This window comes from Triturus cristatus, chromosome 6, assembly GCF_964204655.1.
Source record: "Triturus cristatus chromosome 6, aTriCri1.1, whole genome shotgun sequence".
NCBI lineage: Eukaryota > Metazoa > Chordata > Amphibia > Caudata > Salamandridae > Triturus > Triturus cristatus.
Genome location: NC_140589.1, coordinates 1,323,280,531 through 1,323,292,540, shown reverse-complemented (window position 1 = coordinate 1,323,292,540; position 12,010 = coordinate 1,323,280,531). Strand labels below are relative to the sequence as shown.

Below are 12,010 nucleotides of genomic sequence, written 5' to 3'. Positions count from 1 at the left end.
ACCCTGGCGAATTGTGCAGGCAAAGGGCTCCATAACTAGTGCAAATAATAAGGGGGGAATTGGGCAGCCCTGCTGAGTTTGACGTTTGACCGAAAATACATCAGAGATCAGCACACTAGTGCGAATCCTGGCCAGAGGGCTGGTGTAAAGCAGTCGTGTCCACTTAACAAAGGGTAAGCCCAGACCCATATTGAGCATAGTAATATATAGAAATTCCCAAAGGAGCGAGTCAAATGCCTTCCTGATGTCTACTGAAATGACTGTGACCTCTGAAGGGATATATTCTCTACAATGCAGCATCAGGAATAACTATCAAATATTGGACATGGTGCTATGCATCGGAATGGAGCTAGACTGATCCGGGTGAATTAGAGTGCACATGTGGGGAAGTAATCGAGTCGCTAATATTCTACTCAAGATTTTATAATGAACATTTAACATAGAAAGGGGATGATAAGAATCAAGCAGAAGTGGGTCATTGTCTTTCTTTGGGAATGACACAACTGCAGCTTCAACCAGCAAGGGCGGAAGTCAGCCACAAGTTAGGCGAAAGAACAGATGCACAGGGGCATAAAATTAAATCGGGAAACAACCTTTACAACACAGTCATTACATTGCACTACCTTTACAACGCAGTCATTACAACGCAACATCCTTTACATTGCATGGCATTACAACGCAGCCATTACATCGCATGTCACTACAACGCATGTCATTACAACGCATGTCACTACAATGCATGTCATTATAACGCAACATAAGGTAAGTAATGGGAAATAGTAATTTATACCCCTTCCCTATCCAACATTTACCCTACTGTTGCACTCACTGGAGTGGGAATAGTAATTGTTACCCCTACACTATCCAACACTTACCCTACTGTTGCCCTAAAAGTAATATGCGTTGTAATGGTATGTGTTGTAATGGTATGCATTGTAATGAAATGCGTTGTAAATGTAGTTTCTAAAAATGCATTGTGATGGCATGCGATGTAAAAACATGCGTTGTAAAGGATGTTGAGATGTAAAAACTGCGTTGTAAAGGCATGCGTTTTAAATGTTTGCGTTGTATTGTCATACATTCAATTAAATCGAAAACACATCTAAACCGGGCATCTTACACCATGCCATCTCCTTAACTGCACCCTTGTACCCCCTGCTCAGTGATGTCTCCTCCCATTTGACCCACCAACGTTGAATCAAGAGCCTTCAGAGAGGAATCCAGGATGTAGTCTAACATGTCCGCCTCTGCACACGCAGACCCAGAACACTATAACACACGATAATGCTGTAGAAACACTGCATTAACCTCCTGTGTGGATACAATGCGCCCCAAAGAATACCGAAGTTGTCGCACAGAACAGCCTTCTCTGCCCTCCGGAGCAAACCAGGTCATCATTCTGCCTGATTTATCATGCTCCCCATGTACCCTAGTCAGATAGGCCTTATAATCAATGCTGCAAGGTCATTCTACCAACATAAAGAACTTCTCCTGCTCTACCAGCAGCCGACACCTACCCTCCGAAGTCAGTTCCATTTCTCCAAACAACCCATCTAGCACCTTCTCCTGCTTACGGATCTCAGAAAGAAGTTGAGTACAAACCCACACCTTACTAAAAATACAGTACCCCCTAAGCACCCCATTCATCGCTTACCATTCCACTCCGATTGAGGAGGCCACAGTAGGCCTGATCAGTTGGGGACCAATGAAAAGTCCCCAGCATAGGAGCATGGGCGGAATACATATTTGCCAGGTTTTCCAGCACCATCACCTGTCCATACAAAGATTTACATGTATAAATCAGATCAAGATGCACCTCGAGATCTTGTAGTCCAGAGCAATGAGAGGACTCTGAGTAACGCATACGGCCGCAATTCTTTAACTCCCACCGGCTTGACCACGAATCAGTAACTGCTGCCAAACTGCCAGTGTCATCACCCCGCAATTGAAGGTGCACCCCGCAAAGGAAGGTGCGTGCGGTATTAACCCAGATCTTCCATGCAAGAAAGTCCCCCCTCCCCATCCTCCAGTAGGGGTTCATCTACGATAGCAGGGACACTAAACAAACAAGAAATGTGGATTGGTCCACATTAGGCGTGTTCTCATTTAAAGAGCTACATACCTTGTATCCGAACTCCCCAGCACCAGAACATAGCAACCCTCTGGGTCTATGATCGCCCTATGCAAGCGGAAAGGAACTCCTGGCTAAATCCATAAAAGTGCACCACGAGAGAAAGCACAATAAGAGTAAAGATGAACCCATCCTTGAAGAATGTAGCCCTCCGTCTCGGCAAGGTGGGTCTCCTGGAAAAAAAGCAATGTGGGCTTCCCACTGCTTTAAGTAGGACAGCAGATTACAGCACCCGGATGGGTAAGTAAGGCCCCGTACATTCCACATTAGTGTTTTAACATGCAGAGCCATGGAGGACATGTCAGGGGAGGGGGAAGCCGCTGAAGCAGGCCAATCAACACAACAATTGTGGGGAGCCCTGCTGAACACTGTGCCAATCTTACAACACTACAACACTGTAAACATAGTTGCTGGAAAACTAAAATACACACAGCTAAACATAAAATTCCAACTTAATGTGATACCCACCACCCCCCAAGGACTGAGACTCACAACCATCCTGTCCAAACAACACCACATAGAGGTCCCCCACAAAAAACAAAGATTGGGCCAAAGGGCCAAACAGATCCACAGAGGAAGATAAGCCGCCAGCAGTAGGTGTGAACTTACCACAACAAGACAGTATGGTAATAGAGAATGTTCCAGAAGCCCCCTCCCCAACGTCTTATAAGAAAGGTAAAGAAATGAAACAATCATAGATAATTAGCGAGCCATACAACCTGAAAAAAACCAATGAGGTAAAGCGAATTTTCATAGGCATTGCAGTAACATCTCAAATCAAGTCTTCTACAGACCTGGGAGTAGCTCCTGGTAATATCTCTCCAAGGCCAGGGGGAAGAGAGTTCGCAGAGTCTGACACAGTGGAGCAGCTCGCCTGTGGCACAGATCGGGCCATCTATCCACTCGACCATAGAGCAGCAGCTGTCTCAGCTGCTCAAGATTGTTCCAACTCCACCTGAGTTCCTGAGGGGCGGGTTGCTCCACGCTGCCTGAACCGCTGGCATCTGGGGCACTGAGCGTGGCTGGGCCCAGATGCCTCAGGAAGTGTCATACCCTTGTTGTGCAATTCAATCCAGTCCCACGCCGCTGATGGGTCTGTGAAAAAATGCACCTTATCCTCCGATTGAGCCCCCAGGTGGGCCAGGAACAGAGTACAGGAGCCCCAGCTCATTTAGATTCTTCTTTACTGACACAAAAGACGCTCCCTGCATGTGAACTTGTACATAAAATCTGGACTCAAGGACACCTAAGGGTTATCTACCACAAATGGGCCATGGGCCTGGGCCTGCTGCAGAAGATAATTTCGGTCCAGAAAATGAAGAAGACAGGCCACCAGCGGCTGCAGTGGAACCCCGGGCCAGGGCTCACATGCTGAGACACTGTGCTCCCGTTTCAGGGCGTGGAAGTTTGAGATTCCCTCAGGGGCACAATATCCCACAGCCAGGTCTCAAGGATGGCCAGAAGAGAGTCCCCTTCAACTGGGACTGGAAACCCTACAATGCAAGCAGTGTTACACCTGGCCCGACCCTCCTGGTCATCCAAGCGGGTAAGGTAGTGCTTTGTTGGGGCCTCCAGAGCAGTAATACGTTGGTCTGCTGTCTGAACTACTGGCGAAAATTACTGTACTGTGGTCTAAAAGGCCAAGACCCTCTCTGAAACCTTCAGCGAATCTTCACGGATCAGACCGAGGTCCATGGACAGGAAATCAATTTTTCCATCTAGGTGCTCCCCTGATGCATCAATGGTGGCCAGCAATTTATCAAACTTGTCATCCATGTAGGCACTGTCGCCTCCACCAGGTGCCATGCCTGATCCCTGCAGGGAGGTGCTGGTGGCATCGTCATCCTTGGCACGCTGACAGCCTCCCAGTATGGCTCTGATGCAGCACGAAAGTCCCAGGCTAAGATCCCAATAGGGGTGCAGTAAGGGGTCACAGCCCCCACAGTAGCACAACAGTAAAGGGACTTAGTGCACAACCAAAAGTCAAGCCACAGCAACCAGGAGAGAGAAGGTGAGCCCAGATAGGTAGTCCCCAGTAGCAGCACCAGAACATCCTGGGCCCTCCAATTCCACAGCTATCCCGAAGTCACCAGTCATACACTTCCAGGATCGCAGGTAGCAACAAGGCAGGTCCTATTGTCATCAGTGACTCACTCCGCCCAGAGTACCAGCAACATCACAAGATATCCCGACATTGCAACCTAACCCTCCACACAAGTAGGCCTGTCCCAACACCAAATAGCTGACAGGTACATACGTCAGCTAAATTAGTCCACAATAAAAGACACCAGCTCGCCAAACAAGTAAACTTGATACTCCACCAGCATACCTGCAAGGCTGTAGAATATAGGCCACAGTATCCAATCTACAATTCATGTGCCAGCACTGGCCCAGCAGGCAAGGATCTGCTACAGGGGTTGGTATCAGGGAGCACCCTGTGTTAGTCATAGATGAGCATGCAGGTGGCAATCGCTAGGGAGTCGAGTAATCAAGGCACATAAGACATGCTGCAGGACCATGCCAGGGAGGAAATTGGGCGGGCCCAGGCAATATCACACTCAATAGTGTTCTTGGTTGCGGGAAGGCCCCGAGTCCACTGGCCCCACAAAATCACACTCCTGAGGGGAGCAATGTTCAGGCACAAAGGCACCACCGCTGGGACTGCAGGAGGCGAGAATAGGGTGTCGCCCACTATGAGAGTAGAGCCGTCACTGCAGTCTCAGCAATTCAGGGTAGTGCCGATGAGAAAGGGGGCGGGTCCAAGGAGCCATACTCCCGAGGTCATCTGTAGTCGCGGGCCTCCATATCTACTGCTCCCCCTGTTAATACTCTCAGGACTGGGCAGCTATTCCTCCCAAGAGCTGCTTCACCCCAACTCTAGGTGAGATCAGGGAGGCTCCCAGGCTCCAAGGGAAGCCACCATGTTAAAGTTCTGCTGTCTTCCAGGGATGATGGTACTCCTGCTTTCCTGGTACCAATTTACGTCCACAGCATCAATCACCAGCACCGTAGAGGTCCAAGGGTGTGCCTCAAGTCCTTCCCTCAGAAACAGGAAGGCTGCTGGAAGAGGCCAGGGAGACCACAGGTTTAGAGGTGCTCTGAGGTCGACTCAGTCAGAGCATGGTGGCTGGCTCTGCCCCCCCATTCACTAGTTACACTTCACATTTATTGACTTTATCGCCTCCCTTTCCCCACACTTTTATTACCTTCAAAAATACCTATCTATACCTTTCTAAAAACTCAGGATCCCACATCCCGTCCTTGAGGCCATAAAGAAACAAATGTATTCCAAAGGATAGCCTTAAGTATGCAAACTGATGCCACCTACATCTTTCATACTGTTTTCTCCAAAGATATTAACTGAAAATGTATGTTAATTAATACAAGATCTTCACAAACTTGTGAGATTTCTGAACTCAGTACATCTCACAGTCTAGATTTCATATGCATTGTCGAAATGTAGCTATCTCCCTCTTCTCCACCACCATTTAAAAAATATATATTTTTATTGTGAGTAAGAAGAAACCAGAAAAAAGCAACATTATATTGTGGCGCATCAAGATACAACAAATTGACATTATTTCCCCCAAGATTTCTACTACCCCCTCCCACCACCTATCCCACAGACAAATTACAGAATAATAGCAGCGTCCATATGTTCCTGGCATTGAACATCAGTGCACAAACACCACCATCATGTTTGACCCTATTAGCTGATGTCTATTCTCATTCTCATCAAGATAGACCTCAAAAATGGTTTAAGCACTGCTCTTCTAATACACAACCATAGCTAGATTTGCACAAAATGCAGGCGTGGCCCATGCAGGTAAGGGCGTTGGGGAGGGGTGAGGGGTGTGGGGATTTGACATATGACGATGTGGGAAACTTACATTAAAAAGAATAGAAACCATGGTTTTCTTTTTTTTATTTGTTTCTCTTGTTGTCGTATGTCGAATCCCCCACTGCTTCCCCTGCCCCACCGTTTTTACCTGCACTAGCTGCTCCTGACAATAGGTGACTCCCTTTCCTTTTCCTACTAGTAATCATCAGACTGGATCACAATACCGCTTGCCTTCATTCATATTATTTGCCATCCCCAAGAGCATAATGCTACCCTTTTTGAAAACTTGAACAAACTCATTACATCCAAGATGTTTCACAACAGTCAGTGTTCCCCTAGGAGACCTCAATATCCAGAGGAACAACAGCAAAAACCTATTTGCTTCAAAGCTAAAAGAAACTTGCTTACTTCATTATCTTTCTCAATCACTGTCCATACTGACTGACTACAGTTGTAACACCCTGTATCTTATATTTTCTCATTCAAATATCATCATTCTTAGCAATCATTTAAACTCAATTGAAAAGACTGCTATGCATTCTACTTTACCCTGCTGAACCTTCACAATAAGGAGAAATGGTCAATGTAAATTATGCAACAACCACTAATAAGCATTTCTATGTCAAGAACTTAAAGCCTTGTCAAAGTTTCTGATCCCACTTTCTACTAAAACCCTCACTAATCAGAAGAACCATGCTATCATACATTCTGTCAATAAGTTTGCTCCTGCCACTTATAGATTTACCAGGAAGAAGCCTTCCACTCCAGGTAATTCAAATAATTTGAAACCAGCAGGAAAACAATTAGAAAACAGCTTGAGATAGACTGGGAAATATGTAAAACCTGTGAAAAGAACAATCAACAAAGGCATGGTTCTACTCACTTAAGTCAATTTTTTCAAAAAGGTCGCTTGTGAAGATTGATGCGTGGAACTCTCTACTTTTCTGTTTTTGTGAGATTAATGTTGGCATATATGAAGGTTATTGCATTTATTATTACTGTACATAACAATATGCTGAACTGGCCAGTGAACATTTCATTTTAAAAGACACCAAACTCCTAACGTAAATAGACAGGATGTCTCTTTATTTTTGCAGATTGGAAGGAGAGGGGGACTTTGTTGATACCCAGGGGCTTGAATGGAGAGGCATGTTCCATAAGAGAGCAGCACCGGGGCTGAAACTGAAGCTTGCTATGTAGATCTCCATCAAAACCAAAATAAAGCTTAAATTGTGCCTTGATTTTGAAACTGAAGCTTGATAAACATCAGACAATAATATTGAGCCCAACCTCGAAATCTACGCATCAAGCAAGAGACTGGAGCTTGAAATGCAGACACTGGACATTATAAATAAAATTGAGGCATCGAAAGCAGACACTGTGCATTGAAATGTAGACATCCCACATCAAAGTTATCTTTCACTAAAGAAAATGGTTTGTGATAGACTCTATATTACTTGAGGTCACTGTTTTACAATGTAGTCTTTGGTGAACATAAATTGCAAATTAAAGTGTGGTTAACATAATTATACCAATGTGTTGTGTAGTTTGTTATCTTTGCTTTTGCTTCACTATTACCTAAACATTTTTATGCATGATCTTGAACAATGAATTGTTTTATGGTGAAATATGCTAACATTACAAGAGTAGGAAGACTGAGACAGGAGAAAAAAGAAAAATATAAAAGTACTAGGGTGATAGGAAAACTGGACACGTGCGGTCTAAACATAAACTCTAGCTTTAAATGTTATTTGTTTAAAAGTACAGATGAGGTAATGGCCATTTGCAGTGTTGGCTGAGATGTTGTTTTGTGTCATATGACACTGCTTCTCATCCTCCCATGCCTCCATTTATGTCACATGGTAAACCTGTACGTTGACTCCTTTCTTCTTGACTGGGAACATGAGGACTGCATTGAGATAAAAATCATGTTTATTTTATTTGAGTTTGTTGGTTTTGTCATTTCTCTAGAGCCAAAGGCATATCATTCCCTACAGAAAACAAACTCTTGACTTTGTCTCCTGTTCCCAAAATTGCACTAACATTCTTATACTTTTATCAAGTGTTTGTATTTTGTGTCACTGCTTTTTCCTTTTAAGTGTGGTTCATAAGCCCTTTAATGTCTCTTTGATTTATTTCAACATTTTCTGTAAGTTGAAAACATGTTGGTGGAACTGTGGCCTCCCTTATGTGCTTTATTTTTCAATACTTTTTATTATGAACATCACTTAATATTTGAAATGCACACTATGATCACCTGAGTTAAGAAGTATAAAGGAGAGGAAAATACTAATGGTGCAGTCAGTAGCACTAGGCTTGAACATTGAGTAGCTTGAGTGTACTCTAACTTTAGTTAGGTAACTGCCTTTTAGTCTAAGAGGTTTGGCCCCATGTTGCTTCTTTTGGACTTGGTTTCACAGATTTGTTTTCAGTTACTGGACCTGAATTGCAGTCAACCAAGTAATGGAGTTCCATTTTCTGTTGGTACTAAAGATCTTTACTCTTTTAAGCTTTTTAAATTAGGGTCATGATCTTGAATATCGTTCTCTGATCTACTTGGAGTCAGTGAAGTGATTTAAAAGTTGGTGTCACATGATCACTTTTCCTCTGTTTTAATTTTTTTTTTTTAAATGTGTGATATTTCCATTTCATACATGTTATTCACAAGTATCAAAACTATAAAATCCTCTACAGATATAGAATGTCCCATATATGCATCCCTTAACCAAGTCTAAAAGAGTCCTAAAGAAGACAAAGAAAATTAATCCCAATAGAAAGCTCTACATATGGAGGCAAACAGAGACCATCACACAACATCTTTAGAGAATCTCAGCCTGTTGACTCAGGGCATCATGTCAATGGGCGGGAAAGGAAGATAATTCACTTATAATTCTCAGTCTGCCAGATCCTCCTGTTGTTTCTTGCCCTTTCTTCTATACCTCTCTGTTCTGTGTACCTCAGCCTTTGGCCTTTTTTGTACATTGCTTCATCAAGCCTTTCTCACAGGTGTCCCCTGTGCCATCCTGTTCAAGGCTATATTCTTCTTGGACAGAATCAATGAAAACAATTGTTGCAGGGATTCTGCACATACACAGAACTATGCGCAGGAAACCAGGACCTCTGAGTGTAGTGGTGTACCAAAAAACCCAACTCCGTGCCCAGAACCCCAATCCGACTAGCTATAGTGTCTCATTCGTTCTCCATGCTACAGCGAAGCTACCAATGATTAGACATCCTAGAACATGTCACTTCGACCCTCTCAGGAATTGCGGGAAAAAGGACACTCTTTTGTTCAAACACTCATACTTGTCCACAACGTGAGTAAACAGAGACATGGTATAGTTTAAAATGTTTATTTTAACTGACGTGCTCTATAATGCAGTACACTAGCCAATACTAGCAGCAGAATGCATAAGAAAAATATAATCAGCATTGTTACAATTCCATAAAGCACAAAAGGGGAAACCATACTATAATGATAGTGGAAACAGGACTACAGCACCTTCCCACCCTCCTCGTGTTCTGAGCTAGTTTATTATAATAATAGAAGATCTCAAGGCATTGGCAGGTTTACCCCATATCTCCCAGTTAGATGCAAGGATTTTACATCTCCGGACAAGCACAGCTCTTCTTAGTTGGAATGATTTTCTCCAGTGCCTTTTCATGCATGTAATGCCATATTAAAAGCACCCGAGTTTCAGTAGTGCAGCTGTGTTCCATGTTATGTTTACTGGCGTGGTACTGACCAAAGTGAATCAACAGCATACATTGTTTTTCGACCTTGAACACGCTGTGCAGACGAGGAGCACAGTGTACAGCTAGATGTGTGAAAGGCAGACAGTTCTCATGTGAAAAAGCGCAAGCAGAGTATTTACGAGAACTGAACCATGTAGGAACACGTGCAAAAAGCGGCAAAATGGCAGCCAAGCATTTGCTAACTTAGCAATGTCTGCAGTCTATCCCATTTCCTCACTACACCCTCCCCTGGTCAGTCCATCGGACAGAGGTTTGTAGAGAACACAGAGTTCAAGAAGTTTGAGCAAGAATCAAGAGCATCAACAGTGATGTGACCTCAGATGTAAACAAAGAGAGTTAATTTTAAATATTGCACAAATAACAGAAAAGTATCTTGTAAAAAGGTAACTCATCAAAAAAAATAATAATAATCCTGCTGATGATGGGCGCAGGCCAAGTCAATCCATTAGAGTGTATGAGCAGTAAGTTGCCACAGCCTCCAAGAGGAAGTCATTGTTATCGCCAGAAAAAAGAGACCCCATCCAGTGTAATAAAGAGAACGAACATATGTGCTCTTCTATAATGGGTGCCTCCAGCACCATTAGAGGACAACTTGTGCGATACTCGATATAACTCAGTTGGAGAAAGTCATGTGTAGCCGCACAGATATCCCATTGCGCCAAAACTCCATGCGCAGCCGCGTTGGCCATAATCCCAACTCCGTAACACTCTTGCTCATGGGACAATAAGGGACTCATTAGCAGATCAATATCTGGTGCAGGAAATACCGTATTGGAGAGGCAAAGATCCAGTGCCCATTCAAATGAATATTCCAAGCAGGTGAAGACTGGTTGCACACAAGTGTAGTATGTGAAACAAAAGGATAATCCATAAGCCACGCTCAGTGTGGCTAAGGGCAGAGTACCGTAGCATTCAAGCATACGGCTACGAAGCATCTGCAACCGATCTGGGCTGTGTAGGACCACAAGAGGAGCAGCCAATTCGTAGTAGGCAAATTAACAGCAGCACTCCACCAGCTAAGGCAAGTAACAGTGGCAAACCACCGAAGACGCTGGAAAAAATAGAATGAATAAAGGCTGGCATCACACCAAATATATTTTTTTTTTTTAAATTCTTTTTATTTGCAGTTTTCAAAAACAAACTTAAAACAACATCACACACTGTTGTGTACATATGACAAGCGATGACGATACGCCTCCACACCAAGCAGATCATCAAAATGTGGGTACCATCACACGAACTCAGTGCTACACTATCAGGTGCGTGGCATTCAGCAGCCGAGCGTCCCATCCCGCCCGCATGCGTCACCTCAATCCGATTCATCACCCAAAAAGTCCCCCTGAGAAATACAGTCACCGCCATCTTACGTCCGCCTTAGGGAATAGTATCGAGTTACAGCGCCTGCAGTGTAGCTTGCTCCAACCATTGTGTGAAAGGCCCCCAAATGTCCTTAGGTCGTGAACGCAGCGGCATAAGCTCCCAGTACAGGGCAAGTTGTGTCTGGCAGTAGACTGCGCTCGTGACCCACGCTCGAATGCTAGGTGACGTAGCAACTCCCCAGTGCATCGCAACTTGTCTTCTAGCTAGTAACAATAGCATCGCTGGTAGCTTACGGTGTTTGGGCTTAACCATGTGCAAAATACCAAGCAGCGCAGCCTGTGGGGTGCACGGGATCTGTAGGCCAGTGATTTCGCATATAATCTCTACTACCCTTGCCCAGAATGACGACAATGTAGGACAGTTCCATGCCATATGCAGAAAGGTGGCGCCCTGAGTGTAGCAGCGCCAACATTCATCCGTGTCTCTTAAACCCATCCGGTGCAATCGGCTAGGGGTACGGTACGTCATGTGTATATATTTGAAGTGGATCAGGCGCAGCCTATAGTTGGGGGACAAAATCTCAAGATTCTTGCAGCACAAGTCCCAATGTTGATCCGAAATATCCGTACCCAGTTCTGCCGCCCACATGCCCCACGCCGCCGGCAGAACCACGGGGTGGCAAGTCTGCATTTGCACATACAAGCGGGATATAAGTTTGCGCCCGGACTCCACAGCTAGTACATTTTCCAAGGCAAGCAGGGCCGGCGGCGGCGCCGGGAACGCGGGAGACAACCTCCGGCACGAGTGACGGAGCTGATAGTAAAGAAGCGTGTCCAGCACCGTCGGAGCCTCTGCATTACACATCTGCTCCGGAGTTAGGAAGGTGTCTCCCGGAAACAAATCGCCCCCAGTGCGGAGGCCCAGCTCTTCAGCTCGCTCCCCGGTCTGCATGCTGCGCAGCG

General features: G+C 44.8%; 1 protein-coding gene across 2 annotated transcripts in view; it reads left to right on the top strand.

Moving 5' to 3' along the window:
- Nucleotides 1–7,502, top strand: part of MORN2 (MORN repeat containing 2) — a 241,183-nt gene extending 233,681 nt beyond the window's left edge. The window contains exon 5 of one of the 2 annotated variants that reach the window (XM_085612314.1): nt 7,070–7,502. In XM_085612314.1, coding sequence (XP_085468440.1) covers nt 7,070–7,172 — 103 coding nt within the window. In that variant the 3' untranslated portion in view covers nt 7,173–7,502. The remainder of the gene's footprint in view (nt 1–7,069) is intronic. The other variant, XM_085612313.1, reaches the window with a different exon arrangement.
- Nucleotides 7,503–12,010: the final 4,508 nt, after the last annotated feature.